The 18,281-nt window shown below is 39.3% G+C and overlaps 1 protein-coding gene across 1 annotated transcript in view; it reads left to right on the top strand.

Annotated features, from left to right (window-relative positions):
- LOC124150877 (probable cytosolic oligopeptidase A) overlaps positions 1 to 18,281 on the top strand; it is a 53,692-nt gene that overhangs the window by 15,116 nt on the left and 20,295 nt on the right. The window contains exons 10-12 of the mRNA XM_046523054.2: positions 7,850 to 7,946; positions 12,405 to 12,471; positions 16,746 to 16,829. Of these exons, the coding sequence (XP_046379010.1) occupies positions 7,850 to 7,946; positions 12,405 to 12,471; positions 16,746 to 16,829 (248 nt within the window). The remainder of the gene's footprint in view (positions 1 to 7,849; positions 7,947 to 12,404; positions 12,472 to 16,745; positions 16,830 to 18,281) is intronic.

Below are 18,281 nucleotides of genomic sequence, written 5' to 3'. Positions count from 1 at the left end.
AGTCTCCCGTACCATAGTCTCCGTTTGGCTCCGCTCCCCGATTCTTCGAGCCTTCACCTGTATATGTGGTGGTCTATCTTGTAGAGCTAATTGACTTGAGACCCCTTCCTGATTGGTTATAAGACGTGGTTGAATAGCCTCCCTACTTCAAAGCTACACAGTCGTTCTGGAAACGATGTCCTACGTGAAGACACATAACACGTTATACCCGATATCATGATGTTATGTCCTAGTATTGTAAAAGTTTTTCTATCACTCGTTTATAGTGTTTTTCGCACTCACAAGTTCTTGTCTCTTTGACACTAAACACTGTAACAATCTTGTGGTTGAAGCATTGTTTATCACCAGCTTCTGAGTGTCCATCTCACAGATGTAGTCTCATACAAGCTAGGGTATCTGTGCTCCACTATCCAACCTTGGATAAATGCATATTGGGAGATAAGATAAGTATATGAATATACAATTTAATGTAAAATTTCCAATTTCCACAATATGAATTGTCATATCCTGTTCAAATTGATACATTGTCAATACTTCACGGGTTTGTAGACACTACGTTCCTCCATCACTGGTGATTACTAAGGCCATGTTGCAGTGTAGTCGCTATATTTGACCAACGAATCATGCCACTGCCTGGTTTCAGCGAGTACTCAGACCAGTGATTACACAAGCTATATTTTCCTGCAATGTGCCTTTGCCTTGCGGTAACCTACTCGACATCAACTGCCTCAATATTTGGCAGCAGTAGGGTTCACAAAGTAGGGCTTAATGCCTTCCGTGAGTTATACACAGACTTAACTCATTACCTGACCGTGAATAGACACGTGTCTCCAGTACGCCACATAGCAGTCGTTTGTATTCCTGGGTGATGGAGGAACATGGTGTCAACGAACCCATGTGGAACAAATAATGCCTTTCCGCCTGACTATGACTTTTTCATACAAGTTAAGTGCTTCAAAGATTTGTTTGTGAGCACATAAAGTATTGGAATAACTGCATAATACACATATTCAATACAACACACTAATGGGTAGATGTTAATGAGAGCTTTGTCTGACAGGTAGGCAGAAAACACATGTACTACACTGACAGGTAGGAAGCAGACGGCAAATGAAGACACCAGCAGCAGGGAGCGGTTGGTGAGCGTTGTCACTGTTTGCTGGGTCCAGATGGCAGTGTCCATGGAGTGAGCAGACGAGAATCTGGATATGTCAGATCGGGCCAAGCTAGACCGACTGCTTCGCATTTGAGCTGATGCAGTGATAGAGTCCACATCTAAGGACTTCATGCTCAGATCTATCATACAGAGTTGGGGCTGCAAGTTTTGGAGCACAGTGTCAGTGCTTGGACGAATAATCCTAATGGATGGAGCATTTAGACAGTTGCCCTGTTGGTCTGTTTTGAATGTGTCACCTGACTCAAAGGGGATCTCATCAGTTTGAGTGGAGATGTTACAACTGTTATTATTCCCAGATCTTTTACATATATCTCCTGCAAGCATGTTGAGGGAACTTACATTTATTGCATTCCCACAATTGTTTTCCTGCTCAATACGAAAGGCTTCATCTGTGGTTCTTGGATCAGGCTGAACCAAGTTCTCAGGAACAACTTTTTCAGTTAGGGTTTGTTCGCATTGTAAGATGCTAGTATTTATTTGTAGTTGTGACTCCCAGGCTGCAGGGATGTCAGCGTTTCCATCAGCTGTACCTGACGATTTCAGAGACTTGAACACATTTCGTTTATTCACAGCCGGGAGATGTTTATACTCCATCTTATGCAGCTGCATGTTTGCAAAATTGGAGACGTTTAGTTCCAGTGGGTGCCTCTCAGTGCTTGGCGGAGTACCACCTGTGTTGTGTACTATCTTTTGGGAGTCATCTCCCATATTCCCAAGGGGTTGATGCCTGAATGTGTTCTCCTCAATGATGGGTTTAAGGTCTGTCATGTTATCAACTTCATTTGACATGCTTTGCAGCTGCCACTTCTGTGAATTCCTGCAAATGTTTCTTTTGGAGCTGACATCTTTCTTCATCTTTGAATGTGGCTCAGTAGGTTCCATGAAGGATTTCAGAGACCAAGAACTATCAGATTTGGTCAATATTGGTTTGAGCCGTTTCACTTTATTATCAGACCCTTCACTTAAGCCTTTTATCCTTTTGCTTTCAAAGGCATCTCTGACAGCTCGCCAACTGCTGCCTGCAGTTCTCCGCGTGTGACGCAGCGGTTTCAGGCATGACTGATCATCTGGGATTTCAAGTATGGTTGATATTGGTTCCTCTGGAAGCCGATCCAGAGCTGTTGTATTTCTAAATGCTGATTTTTGGGAACAGCCAACTTTTTCTGTTTTAGGAGGAGTTGGTGCTGGGGAAGGTACTGGGTCATTTTCTGTAAGAAGAGTTCCAACTCTGTTACTGTGAATAGTGGGTGTTTCGAGTTCTACTGTCAGAGGATGCCGAACTTGTGATTTTTTCCTCTGCTCTGTGTTTACATTCATGGTGGATTTTTGTTGCTTTGGAGATTTTTGTTCATCTTTCCTGTTTTGTTCCGGGGTTAAGTCCAAACCTCTGTTTCGTCTGTCAGGCGAAAGTGAGAACATGTACTTTCTGGTACTGTTGACACTGGTATATGGAGTCAGTGTGTTATTCAGGTTGGCTGTTGCCTTTTTAAGTTTAGCCTGAGCCTTCAAGCATCCTTGTTTGTATATGATGCCTGTGCTGGTCAGTGAAATGAGGAACAGGAGTGGAAGAAGGAGCTGATGGACAACCTGAGGACTGTTTCCCCTGATGACATGCTTCACCTGACAGGCCTGTACGAGGAGCTGAGGAACGTCTTGGTGCATGCTGTGGACCAGGTTGTACAGGGCGTAGGGGATGATGATGAGCCACATGAAGGAGAAGAGGAGATACTTGTGGTTCAGACAATGAGCTCTTTTTGTGTGGCCTCTGATTTTCTGCATCCTCTGCCAGGCGATGATCACACTGCAGGAGAAGGTGGCCACTTGCAGGAGGATGCGCAGAAACAGCTTCAAGACACACGTACCCATCAAGCCCACATTGAAGTAGTTCTCTATTAGTTGGACAAGTTCCAGAGGACACACAAACCCACAAGCTGCAGTAGCAAGGAAGAGGAGATGGACTATGGTGCTGTACGTTTTCCTCATTTTGGGCTGTTGCATGATGCTGATCGTGGCGACCACATTGAGAGATGTCCCCAGGATTATGATCGGCACCAGTAGCATGAGGCAGACGGTAAATGTAGCAAACTGGAGTTCAGGCTCAGTCAACTCTGTGTCTCTGTCTGATTGGTTCAGCATAGCGCCCTCTGTTGATAAAACTGCTGATTTGCAATGAAACTTAACTCTATCTCATCTATGTGGGGTAATTTGTGAAAATTTCTTATTTACAACACATGAAATTCATATTGAATTTTTTTTAGGGGGGAGGATCATTGAATTTAGGCTAACTTACTTATTTGGGCATATGTTTTGAACAAAATGTCATGAGGAACAATACATCTCAAAATGCAACACTTCTTTTCTGAAAAGCTTTGTCCATGCTTGACATTCACCCTGTCCCAGTGCTAGTTCAAGGAGACTTGGCCAGTGCAAATTGGTTAGAGTGTCGGAATTCGCAGTGCAGAGTTACATCCTTTGGTTGTGCCAGGAATCCCTGATTTGTCCTGATTCTGATCCCAATTCTTGCTTGTGTGTTCACTTCATATGCTAAAATACTTAACACTTAACCAACCTCAATCTCTCACTATAAGAGTGCAAGGCCAATATGCTTTGCAAGCAAATTTGGTTTATGTGTTTACAAACAATTTGTTTGTCTTTAAACTTGAATTTCTATGATGTAAAGACATCAAAAGGTTAGGATTACCTAGACCTGCCTTGAGACAGACGTTCAGCCCCAGGTCTGCAACAAAGAATGTTAGTATAATTACAAATTGGAATGAAGAAGTTCTCAATTCATGCTGGTAGAGTTATGACTAGTGCGATGGCTTTGTGAACATGAATTTGACCTGTAACAGGACCAATAAAGAGGAAGAGGTTTTATACTTAGTTTTACATAAAGGCATTGGATGCAATGTTAAAGTACAATGTTAGAATACGTCTGAATTTAGGAAAATAAGAATCACAATTTTGAACAATGTTACAAAAATAATATCGAATTTGCCTGGCAAAGGGCACTTAGTACTCAATCCTAGATAAGCCTTTGCTACAGTTTCTCGGCCAGTTTCTCGGTTTCACACGTGGCCCTAATTGTAGTGTCTGGGCCCGGACTTGAAATGGCTGCTAGATTATTCTGTGGAGATCCTCCGTTAAACAACTACAATACTATGCTGTGGAGATCCTCCGTTAAACAACTACAATACTATGCTGTGGAGATCCTCCGTTAAACAACTACAATACTATGCTGTGGAGATCCTCCGTTAAACAACTACAAGACTATGCTGTGGAGATCCTCCGTTAAACAACTACAAGACTATGCTGTGGAGATCCTCCGTTAAACAACTACAATACTATGCTGTGGAGATCCTCCGTTAAACAACTACAAGACTATGCTGTGGAGATCCTCCGTTAAACAACTACAATACTATGCTGTGGAGATCCTCCGTTAAACAACTACAAGACTATGCTGTGGAGATCCTCCGTTAAACAACTACAATACTATGCTGTGGAGATCCTCCGTTAAACAACTACAAGACTATGCTGTGGAGATCCTCCGTTAAACAACTACAATACTATGCTGTGGAGATCCTCCGTTAAACAACTACAATACTATGCTGTGGAGATCCTCCGTTAAACAACTACAAGACTATGCTGTGGAAATCCTCCGTTAAACAACTACAATACTATGCTGTGGAGATCCTCCGTTAAACAACTACAAGACTATGCTGTGGAGATCCTCCGTTAAACAACTACAATACTATGCTGTGGAAATCCTCCGTTAAACAACTACAAGACTATGCTGTGGAGATCCTCCGTTAAACAACTACAATACTATGCTGTGGAGATCCCTGTTAAACAACTACAAGACTATGCTGTGGAGATCCCCTTTGAACAGACTGGTACAACATTTCTTACCTTCAATGAGAGACCCTAAAATTATTGGACATCTTCTGCGAATGTCAAGACAAAATATCCTTGCTTCTGACACTTCTTGTGGTGTTTCCTTTAGTCCTGAGAGTGAGATGTATATTCCTGTTGTTGTGAGAGGCGTGTTGTTCACACCTTTCACTTTGGTATCATACCCACAGGGACAGTAGCTAGGCAACAGTTATCCAGTGCTAATAGGATAAGAAACAGTTTGTAGCATTCATGATTAATAGGGGTAAGATTGTTGTTATATGATATTCTTTCAACAGAGAATAAACAACTTCAACATTGAGCATATCAATACAGTGCTGTCCAACATGGATGTAGAATGTCGTTTTGTGCTTTTAGCCCATTGAGATACCATGCCATAGTGTAGCATGAATACCCCACTCAGACAAAGTATACTGACTCGGAGCCAACCAGTCCTTGTTTAGCTCCTTAATGCCGAGCACCAGACAGGGTAACAACAAGTACAATCTTGTAACGTCTCTTGCTATGACGCAGCTTGGGATCGAACCCCCAACCTTCCACTCTGGGCACATGTTCTACCACTAGACCTTGGACTAAAATCGGCATTAGTCCAGACTAGTACAAGCGCACAAGTACGCACCGCTATATAAGTGCAATAATTTTGAACGCGAGTTTAACCAAATCTCCCCTCGCCTCACCTTCATGCTGCTGTAATGAGGCTGGAATATTGCTGACTTTGGCGTAAAGCTATACTCCCTCACTAGTTCAACTACATAAACTGTAATCATAGCCAACACAAAACCACTGTAATGGAAATTGTAATGCTGAAGCTTTTAAAGTGTTGAATATGAATATGTTATGTTATACACTGTTATGAAATAACATTATTGACTCAACCAATTGGATATCAAAGTTTTTGAAGTTTCATTGATGCTGGTGTCAGAAAGTAATACTGGTGTTCTCTAAGTCCTGTGGTAGCATGGTATTAAGCTTCGCATTAAAAAGGTCAGAAATAGTTTGAACATTATAAAAATGTTGATGAATCGGTGTAAAATCTACACATTCCAACATTGGTGCTTGACATTCTAAAGGCCGTGACAAGGAATATTGAGAGGGATCCTCTTCCTTCAAAAACAAGAAAACAGCATTATCACTGTTCCCCACCATGGGGCACATTAGAAATTGGTTTCTTCATGTAGAAGAGAATAATGTGGAAGTTAATGTTAACTATAGAAAAAGAGTCATATAAAGCCTTCAGACTGACTGACTGACTGAGTATGGTTTTACGCCGCTTTTAGCAATATTCCAGCAATATCACGGCGGGGGACACCAGAAATGGGCTTCACACATTGTACCCATGTCGGGAATCGAACCCGGGTCTTCGGCGTGACGAGCGAACGCTTTAACCACTAGGCTACCCGACCGCCCCTAAAGCCTTCAGAAGAGACAGGCACAAGGGTTGCTTTACTTCATCAGAAAAATGATTAAATATGAAATTAATACGCACAAAAGGCACCTTCTCTGGAAAAATAATTTATGGCACCATTTTTTAACTCAGTCTTGATAACTATCTCTTAGAAAAGCTTGCAAAGTTTCATTCATGTAATTTCTTTGTTGAAAGTAGTAGAAAATGCTTGTCCCCATTGCAGACACTATGCGCTATTTATTAAAATTGCATAGGTCAAGGGCTGTAACTGTATAAAAACATAATTTTCGACACCAATTTTTGAACTCAGTCCTGACAAGTATCTCTTACATATCATGCAAACTTTCATTCATGTAACTTCAGTAGTTCTAAGCTTGTCGTAAGAGGCGACTAACAGGGTTGGGTGGTCAGGCTTGCTGCCTTTTTTGAGGCATGTCATTGTATCTGAATTGCATGGATAGATGCTCATGATGTCAATCACTGGATTGTCTGGTCCAGACTAGATAATTTGCCATCATATAGCTTGAATATTGCTGAGTGCATCATTAAACAACAAACAAACAGTAATATCTGGGAAAACCATTTCACGCAGTATGCACTTAGTTGAAAAGCATCGAGCAAGGGCCATAACTCTGTAAAAAAATTATTTATGTCACCAATTTTTTAACTCATTTCAGGTCATAACTAGTAAGATCAGTGTGTAAGATTTCATTTCTCTAACTTAAATAGCTTTTGAGAAAATGTTTCCTTTGAGAAGAAGACGGAGAAGATTAACGGAAGGTCAGACGGAAAGGAAGGACTTGGTTATTGCAGCTTTGCTGCCACTGATTTCTAACATATTGCCAAATAGCAGGTTTTATGGAAAAATACTTGCATAATGTATATTCTGCATAACATATTGTACTCACTCAAAGAAAACCTGTTTAAGCTGCAGTCGTTTGGTCTTTTCTGCCACATTTCATGACTTGCTGTGATATATCTGAAATACTATTCACAACAGAACTTCAACTCACTCAATCTCATGTTGTTCAGGGCCTGTGGGCTAGCCTAGTGGTTGAAATGTTTGCTCGTCCCCACACGAGTACAGTGTGTGAAGCCCATTTCTAGTGTCCCCTGACGGGATATTGCTGGAATATTGCTGAAAGCAGCGTAAAACCATAATCACCATAATCACTCATTCACATGTTGTTCAGAAGGGTTTTCACCATCACACTCATAAAATGTCATCATATGGGACATACACATATCCACATACTCACGTGTAGTCAGTAACGTTTGTACATAGCATACTGCTCTTCAGTCTAAATCAGTTCAAATCATGTTCCTGAAACTGATCCTACACACATTTGTTGCAGACTTGATGACGGTGAAATATCTGAATACTTCCCTCTGGACAACGTCCTCACCTGCTTGTTCAAGTTAGTTAATCAGCTGTTTGGCATCACAATCAAGGTGAGCATAGAATGATCTATGTAAGCAAGAATAGCATAAACTTGCCATTATAAGTGTTGCTTTTCATGAAAAGCATAGGCTTTCAAACTTATCATTATGGTCTCAAGGTAAGCATAGAACTGTCAAGGTTAGCAAAGAACTGTCATGGTAACATAAAACTGTCAATGTAAGCATAGATCTGTCGAGGTAAGCATAGAACAGTTAATGTTAGTATAGATCTGTCGAGGTAAGCATAGAACTGTCAATGTAAGCATAGATCTGTCGAGGTAAACATAGAACAGTTAATGTTTGCATGGAGCTGTCAAGGTAAGCATAGAACTGTCAATGTAAGCAAAGATCTGTCGAAGTAAGCATAGAACTGTCAATGTAAGCATAGAACTGTCATGGTAACATAAAACTGTCAATGTAAGCAAAGAACTGTCATAGTAACATAAAACTGTCAATGTAAGCATAGATCTGTCGAGGTAAGCATAGAACTGTCAATGTAAGCATAGAACTGTCATGGTAACATAAAACTGTCAATGTAAGCATAGAACTGTCATAGTAACATAAAACTGTCAATGTAAGCAAAGAACTGTCATGGTAACATAAAACTGTCAATGTAACCATAGATCTGTCGAGGTAAACATAGAACTGTCAATGTAAGCATAGATCTGTCGAGGTAAACATAGAACAGTTAATGTTTGCATGGAGCTGTCAAGGTAAGCATAGAACTGTCAATGTAAGCATAGATCTGTCGAGGTAAGCATGGATCTATCGAGGTAAGCATAGAACTGTCAATGTAAGCATAGATCTGTCGAGGTAAACATAGAACAGTTAATGTTTGCATGGAGCTGTCAAGGTAAGCATAGAACTGTCAATGTAAGCATAGATCTGTCGAGGTAAGCATAGAACTGTCATGGTAACATAAAACTGTCAATGTAAGCATAGAACTGTCATGGTAATATAAAACTGTCAATGTAAGCATAGATCTGTCGAGGTAAGCATAGAACTGTCAATGTAAGCATAGAACTGTCATGGTAACATAAAACTGTCAATGTAAGCAAAGAACTGTCATGGTAACATAAAACTGTCAATGTAAGCATAGATCTGTCGAGGTAAACATAGAACTGTCAATGTAAGCATAGATCTGTCGAGGTAAACATAGAACAGTTAATGTTTGCATGGAGCTGTCAAGGTAAGCATAGAAATGTCAATGTAAGCATAGATCTGTCGAGGTAAGCATAGAACTGTCAATGTAAGCATAGAACTGTCATGGTAACATAAAACTGTCAATGTAAGCAAAGAACTGTCATGGTAACATAGAACTGTCAATGTAAGCATGGATCTGTCGAGGTAAGCATAGAACTGTCAATGTAAGCATAGATCTGTCGAGGTAAACATAGAACAGTTAATGTTTGCATGGAGCTGTCAAGGTAAGCATAGAACTGTCAATGTAAGCATAGATGTGTCGAGGTAAGCATAGAACTGTCAATGTAAGCATAGAACTGTCATGGTAACATAAAACTGTCAATGTAAGCAAAGAACTGTCATGGTAACATAAAACTGTCAATGTAAGCATGGATCTGTCGAGGTAAACATAGAACTGTCAATGTAAGCATGGATCTGTCGAGGTAAGCATAGAACTGTCAATGTAAGCATAGATCTGTCGAGGTAAACATAGAACAGTTAATGTTTGCATGGAGCTGTCAAGGTAAACATAGAACAGTTAATGTTTGCATGGAGCTGTCAAGGTAAACATAGAACAGTTAATGTTTGCATGGAACTGTCAAGGTAAACATAGAACAGTTAATGTTTGCATGGAGCTGTCAAGGTAAGCATAGAACTGTTAATGTTTGCATGGAGTTGTCGAGGTAAGCATAGAACAGTTAATGTTTGCATGGAGCTGTCAAGGTAAACATAGAACAGTTAATGTTTGCATAGAACTGTCAAGGTAAACATAGAACAGTTAATGTTTGCATGGATCTGTCAAGGTAAACATAGAACAGTTAATGTTTGCATGGATCTGTCAAGGTAAACATAGAACTGTTAATGTTTGCATGGATCTGTCAAGGTAAACATAGAACAGTTAATGTTTGCATGGAGCTGTCAAGGTAAACATAGAACAGTTAATGTTTGCATGGAGCTGTCAAGGTAAACATAGAACAGTTAATGTTTGCATGGAGCTGTCAAGGTAAACATAGAACAGTTAATGTTTGCATGGATCTGTCAAGGTAAACATAGAACTGTTAATGTTTGCATGGAGCTGTCAAGGTAAACATAGAACTGTTAATGTTTGCAAAGAGCTGTCAAGGTAAACATAGAACAGTTAATGTTTGCATGGAGCTGTCAAGGTAAACATAGAACAGTTAATGTTTGCATGGCTCTGTCGAGGTAAGCATAGAACTGTCAATGTAAGCATAGATCTGTCAAGGTAAACATAGAACAGTTAATGTTTGCATGGAGCTGTCAAGGTAAACATAGAACAGTTAATGTTTGCATGGAGCTGTCAAGGTAAACATAGAACTGTTAATGTTTGCATGGATCTGTCAAGGTAAACATAGAACAGTTAATGTTTGCATGGAGCTGTCAAGGTAAACATAGAACAGTTAATGTTTGCATGGAACTGTCAAGGTAAACATAGAACTGTTAATGTTTGCATGGAACTGTCAAGGTAAACATAGAACAGTTAATGTTTGCATGGAGCTGTCAAGGTAAACATAGAACAGTTAATGTTTGCATGGAGCTGTCAAGGTAAGCATAGAACAGTTAATGTTTGCGTGGAGCTGTCAAGGTAAACATAGAACAGTTAATGTTTGCATGGAGCTGTCAAGGTAAGCATAGAACAGTTAATGTTTGCGTGGAGCTGTCGAGGTAAACATAGAACAGTTAATGTTTGCATAGAACTGTCAAGGTAAACATAGAACAGTTAATGTTTGCATAGAACTGTCAAGGTAAACATAGAAACAGTTAATGTTTGCATAGAACTTTCAAGGTAAGCATAGAACTGTCAAGGTAGCATAGAACTGTCAAGGTAAACATAGAACTGTCAAGGTAAGCATAGAACAGTTAATGTTTTGCATAGAACTGTCAAGGTAAACATAGAACAGTTAATATTTGCATAGAACTGTCAAGGTAAGCATAGAACTGTCAAGGTAAGCATAGAACTGTCAAGGTAAGCATAGAACTGTCAAGGTAAACATTAGGGGTGTTGCAGTTGAATAAACTATCGTTGCAGTGCCATTGACTATGGGTTGATTGGAATGCAGCGATGACAAGTTGAATTGATGAAAGTTATGCTTCACTATAGTTTCATGAGACGTAAAACAACTAAGATTTACATATAGTCACAACCAGTGTTTGAAGCTCAGCAGAGTAAACTGAGAGCCTCAAGGCCCAGCACATTTAAGAACTGTAGGCCCAGTGGGAAAACTGTAGGCCCAAACATGTCGGCTGAAGCAGGGAGACATACTCTCGCATTATAACTTACAAAACACAACCAGTCAACCAGAAGCTTTTACTGCTATCACACCGAGTTCCCAGAGACTCTGTGGTAATAGATGAAGCCTTAATTTATCAAGGAAATTATCAGCTTGTGACACATCCTTGCTACTGCATGTCATGCACTGTTTGAAAGGTCTTATCCTACTGTTTATAAATATGAAAGTCGTGTTCATCTCATTATTTAGATAAAGCATTTCTGACTTAATTAAGTTTGTTTTTAGTAAAATACAAGTTCATGAACTATGTGTTATTTTGACATGGCTACGGTGTGGCCGGTTCACCGGCCTATTGTGTTGAAAGAGTTAGCAAGCGGTGTACTTTGAAGCTCGACCCTTTTTCACAAGCAATGCCAGTGTTATGATTCATTTACCAATTTTCAGCTGAAAATATACTGGGTGCCATTCCACAGAGCGAACGTAGCGCTACGACTGTCATAAGCTGATGTTAAATTATGGGAGTTACGATCACCTTAGCGCTAAGATCGCTTTGGGGAACGGGGCCCAGCAGGCCATATGGGCCTGCTTACATATAAAACTGTCAGCCCAAGAACAAATCTGTAGGCCTCGGCCTACGGGCAGATGTCTATTTCAAACATGTCACAACCCTAGTTAGTACATTTCCAATTGGCTTTTGAGTCAGAACATAATCGGTATATATTGCTACCACTGATCAGGTCTAACCATTTACTCCAGTCGTCTAAGGCGCCGCGATTCGCTGTGCAGAGTTGCATCCCTTGGGCAAGCCAGAAACCTATGATTGTGGGTTCGAATCCCAGTTTGCCCCAATTATGTTTCTAGGTTTGTCAGCACCATACCTGTGCTCGTGGGTTTCACCGAAGTGGTAAACGTCTGAGACCTGCATCACTTCGGGCTTTCCTCCCACATTAAGCTGACACACCGCAATATAACTGGAATACTGTTAAAAGCAGCGTTAAGCCCAACTCACTCACTCACTCACTCTAACCATTTACTGCAGGATGCGACAGGAGAGGAAGAGACTTGGCACAAGGATGTGAGATATTTCAAGGTGTTTGATCAAAATGGTGAGTAAATGTTGTAAAGATATACTTCAAGGTGTATGATCTAGCTGTTGTGGAGAGATACTTCAAGGTGTATGATCCAGTTGTTGTGGCAAGATACTTCAAGTTTTATGATCCAGTTCTTGTAGAGATATGCTTCAAGGTGTATGATCCAGTTCTTGCAAAGGCATACTTCAAGATGTATGATCCAGTTGTAGACAGATACTTCAAAGTGTATGATCTAGTTGTTGTGGCAAGATACTTCAAGGTGTATGATCCAGTTGCCATGGATCGATTCTTTGAGGTGTATGATCCAGTCGTTACAGCAAGCTACTGTCAGGTGTATGATCCAAGTATTTAAGGAAGATACGCCAAGGTGTATGATCCAAGTATTAGAGGAAGATACTCCAAGATGTATAATCCAAGTATTAGAGGAAGATACTCCAAGATGTATTATCCAAGTATTAAGGAAGATACTCCAAGATGTATGATCCAAGTATTAAAGGAAGATACTCCAAGATGTATGATCCAAATATTAAAGGAATATATGCCAAGATGTATGATCCAAGTATTAAAGGAAGATACACCAAGATGTATGATCCAAGTATTTAAGGAAGATACTCCAAGATGTATGATCCAAGTATTAGAGGAAGATACTCCAAGATGTATGAACCAAGTATTTAAGGAAGATACTCGAAGATGTATGATCCAAGTATTTAAGGAAGATACTCCAAGATGTATGATCCAAGTATTAGAGGAAGATACTCCAAGATGTATGATCCAAGTATTTAAGGAAGATACTCCAAGATGTATGATCCAAGTATTTAAGGAAGATACTCGAAGATGTATGATCCAAGTATTTAAGGAAGATACTCCAAGATGTATGATCCAAGTATTAGAGGAAGATACTCCAAGATGTATGATCCAAGTATTTAAGGAAGATACTCCAAGATGTATGATCCAAGAATTAAAGGAAGATAACCAAGATGTATGATCCAAGTATTAAAGGAAGATACTCCAAGATGTATGATCCAAGTATTTAAGGAAGATACTCCAAGATGTATAATCCAAGTATTAGAGGAAGATACTCCAAGATGTATGATCCAAGATACTCCAAGATGTATGATCCAAGTATTTAAGGAAGATACTCCTATGATCCAAGTATTAAAGGAAGATACTCCAAGATGTATGATCCAAGTATTAAAGGAAGATACTCCAAGATGTATGATCCAAGTATTAAAGGAAGATACTCCAAGATGTATGATCCAAGTATTAAAGGAAGATACTCCAAGATGTATGATCAAGTATTAGAGGAAGATACTCCAAGATGTATGATCCAAGCATTTAAGGAAGATACTCCAAGATGTATGATCCAAGTATTAAAGGAAGATACTCCTATGATCCAAGTATTTAAGGAAGATACACCAAGATGTATGCTCCAACTATTAAAGGAAGATACATCAAGATGTATGCTCCAAGTATTTAAGGAAGATACTCCAAGATGTATGATCCAAGTATTTAAGGAAGATACTCCTATGATCCAAGTATTTAAGGAAGATACTCCTATGATCCAAGTATTAAAGGAAGATACACCAAGATGTATGATCCAAGTATTAAAGGAAGATACTCCAAGATGTATGCTCCAAGTATTAAAGGAAGATACTCCAAGATGTATGATCCAAGTATTTAAGGAAGATACTCCAAGATGTATGATCCAAGTATTTAAGGAAGATACTCCAAGATGTATGATCCAAGTATTAAAGGAAGATACTCCAAGATGTATGATCCAAGTATTAGAGGAAGATACTCCTATGATCCAAGTATTTAAGGAAGATACTCTGAGATATATGATCCAAGTATTTAAGGAAGATTCTCCTATGATCCAAGTATTTAAGGAAGATACTCCTATGATCCAAGTATTAAAGGAAGATACTCCAAGATGTATGATCCAAGTATTAAAGGAAGATATGCCAAGATGTATGATCCAAGTATTTAAGCAAGATACTCCAAGATATATGATCAAAGTATTAGAGGAAGATACTCCAAGATGTATGATCCAAGTATTAAAGGAAGATACTCCAAGATGTATGATCCAAGTATTAAAGGAAGATACTCCAAGATGTATGATCCAAGTATTAAAGAAAGATACACCAAGATGTATGATCCAAGTATTAAAGGAAGATACTCCAAGATGTATGATCCAAGTATTAGAGGAAGATACTCCTATGATCCAAGTATTTAAGGAAGATACTCTGAGATGTATGATCCAAGTATTTAAGGAAGATACTCCTATGATCCAAGTATTTAAGGAAGATACTCCTATGATCCAAGTATTAAAGGAAGATACTCCAAGATGTATGATCCAAGTATTAAAGGAAGATATGCCAAGATGTATGATTCAAGTATTTAAGGAAGATACTCCAAGATGTATGATCAAAGTATTAGAGGAAGATACTCCAAGATGTATGATCCAAGTATTAAAGGAAGATACACCAAGATGTATGATCCAAGTATTAAAGGAAGATATGCCAAGATGTATGATCCAAGTATTAAAGGAAGATACTCCAAGATGTATGATCCAAGTATTTAAGGAAGATACTCCAAGATGTATGATCCAAGTATTAAAGGAAGATACTCCAAGATGTATGATCCAAGTATTAGAGGAAGATACTCCTATGATCCAAGTATTTAAGGAAGATACTCTGAGATATATGATCCAAGTATTTAAGGAAGATTCTCCTATGATCCAAGTATTTAAGGAAGATACTCCTATGATCCAAGTATTTAAGCAAGATACTCCAAGATATATGCTCCAAGTATTAAAGGAAGATACTCCAAGATGTATGATCCAAGTATTAAAGGAAGATACACCAAGATGTATGATCCAAGTATTAAAGGAAGATATGCCAAGATGTATGATCCAAGTATTAAAGGAAGATACTCCTAGATGTATGATCCAAGTATTAAAGAAAGATACACCAAGATGTATGATCCAAGTATTAAAGGAAGATACTCCAAGATGTATGATCCAAGTATTAGAGGAAGATACTCCTATGATCCAAGTATTTAAGGAAGATACTCTGAGATGTATGATCCAAGTATTTAAGGAAGATACTCCTATGATCCAAGTATTAAAGGAAGATACTCCTATGATCCAAGTATTAAAGGAAGATACTCCAAGATGTATGATCCAAGTATTAAAGGAAGATATGCCAAGATGTATGATCCAAGTATTTAAGGAAGATACTCCAAGATGTATGATCAAAGTATTAGAGGAAGATACTCCAAGATGTATGATCCAAGTATTAAAGGAAGATACACCAAGATGTATGATCCAAGTATTAGAGGAAGATACTCCAAGATGTATGATCCAAGTATTAAAGGAAGATACTCCAAGATGTATGATCCAAGTATTAAAGGAAGATACTCCAAGATGTATGATCCAAGTATTAAAGGAAGATACTCCAAGATGTATGATCCAAGTATTAAAGGAAGATACTCCTAGATGTATGATCCAAGTATTAAAGGAAGATACTCCAAGATGTTTGATCCAAGTATTATAGTGGGATATTCCAAAATGTTTGATCCAAGAATTTACACAAGATACTCCCAAATGTATGACAGAGGTTTTTAAGGAAAATACTCCCAAATGTATGAACCAAATATTTTAGCAAGATTGTCCAAGACATACAATCTGAATATTTAAGCCAAATAATATGGCTGGAGCAATGCTAAAAGCAATACTGTAAATCTAGAAAATGTTGCTAGCAGGAAAGTACTGCGAAAACTGCAGGTGACACACACTCGCAATAGTTTAATGACAGTGCTATTTTTGCAGTCAAACAGGAAACAAAAAGCGGAAGGAGTCACTTCCACACATTGTCAACCAGCCAGTGTATGATCAAATATATAATCCCTGACATACTGATTCCCTAAGTACACTCACTTTCAATAGCCTGCTAACAGAACACTGAGTAGTCCAGACATACACCAGCCATAACAAAACCATGGTCAGATTAACATGCCACTCCTACCTTCCTTGTCAGCTACAACACATCATCTATAGTTAAAAGAAACACTGACTGACACTGAGTTAACTTCCTACTCATAAAAGAAAAGCATGTACAGAAGTTTAGCTTTCATTTCCGGTAATCTCATAAACAGGGTGTCACAAAACGTTCCAGAAGCAGTTTAGTGTTAGACACTCACAATAATTTCATGGCACATATCTTTCAAAATTTACAGTTTAACACTGAAATCCATGTTCTCCCATTTATTGTGGTTTGTTTTTGTTTCAGGAACTAACATGAGTGCTTTCTACTTTGACCCAGTTGCAAGACCCGCGGAGAAGGATACTGAAGCGTTGATGATGATGGGTCGAGGTGTGTTGGCCATAGCAATAGCATTGAGATGCATTAGGATATTAGGATGCTGCACTGGGCCACTGTTCATAATTCACAAGGTGGCAAGATGAGTCCCCCAAACCTCATCCTTTTTGTAACAGACAAATAGATGGGGATGACAGTCCAACAATAACTTATATACCACTGTGGTATTTCTGTGAAATAGCCAAGTCATTCACTCACTTCCTTTAAATTCTTCATCAGGTGACAGGTGAAGTGTTTACTGAGGCTGCTTGTGTTGTGTGTTATGGCTTACTGAGTGAAGTGTTTACTGAGGCTGCTTGTGTTGTGTGTTATGGTTTACTAAGTGAGGTGTTTACTGAGGCTGCTTGTGTTGTGTGTTATGGCTTACTGAGTGAAGTGTTTACTGAGGCTGCTTGTGTTGTGTGTTATGGTTTACTAAGTGAAGTGTTTACTGAGGCTGCTTGTGTTGTGTGTTATGGTTTACTAAGTGAGGTGTTTACTGAGGCTGCTTGTGTTGTGTGTTATGGCTTACTGAGTGAAGTGTTTACTGAGGCTGCTTGTGTTGTGTGTTATGGCTTACTGAGTGAAGTGTTTACTGAGGCTGCTTGTGTTGTGTGTTATGGTTTACTGAGTGAGGTGTTTACTGAGGCTGCTTGTGTTGTGTGTTATGGCTTACTGAGTGAAGTGTTTACTGAGGCTGCTTGTGTTGTGTGTTATGGCTTACTGAGTGAAGTGTTTACTGAGGCTGCTTGTGTTGTGTGTTATGGCTTACTGAGTGAAGTGTTTACTGAGGCTGCTTGTGTTGTGTGTTATGGCTTACTGAGTGAAGTGTTTACTGAGGCTGCTTGTGTTGTGTGTTATGGCTTACTGAGTGAAGTGTTTACTGAGGCTGCTTGTGTTGTGTGTTATGGCTTACTGAGTGAAGTGTTTACTGAGGCTGCTTGTGTTGTGTGTTATGGCTTACTGAGTGAAGTGTTTACTGAGGCTGCTTGTGTTGTGTGTTATGGTTTACTGAGTGAGGTGTTTACTGAGGCTGCTTGTGTTGTGTGTTATGGCTTACTGAGTGAAGTGTTTACTGAGGCTGCTTGTGTTGTGTGTTATGGTTTACTGAGTGAGGTGTTTACTGAGGCTGCTTGTGTTGTGTGTTATGGCTTACTGAGTGAAGTGTTTACTGAGGCTGCTTGTGTTGTGTGTTATGGCTTACTGAGTGAAGTGTTTACTGAGGCTGCTTGTGTTGTGTGTTATGGCTTACTGAGTGAAGTGTTTACTGAGGCTGCTTGTGTTGTGTGTTATGGCTTACTGAGTGAAGTGTTTACTGAGGCTGCTTGTGTTGTGTGTTATGGCTTACTGAGTGAAGTGTTTACTGAGGCTGCTTGTGTTGTGTGTTATGGCTTACTGAGTGAAGTGTTTACTGAGGCTGCTTGTGTTGTGTGTTATGGCTTACTGAGTGAAGTGTTTACTGAGGCT

Source organism: Haliotis rufescens, unplaced genomic scaffold (genome assembly GCF_023055435.1).
Source record: "Haliotis rufescens isolate VD_foot unplaced genomic scaffold, xgHalRufe1.0.p SCAF_11, whole genome shotgun sequence".
Taxonomy (NCBI): Eukaryota; Metazoa; Mollusca; class Gastropoda; order Lepetellida; family Haliotidae; genus Haliotis; species Haliotis rufescens.
This window is presented reverse-complemented; position numbering and strand designations above follow the sequence as displayed.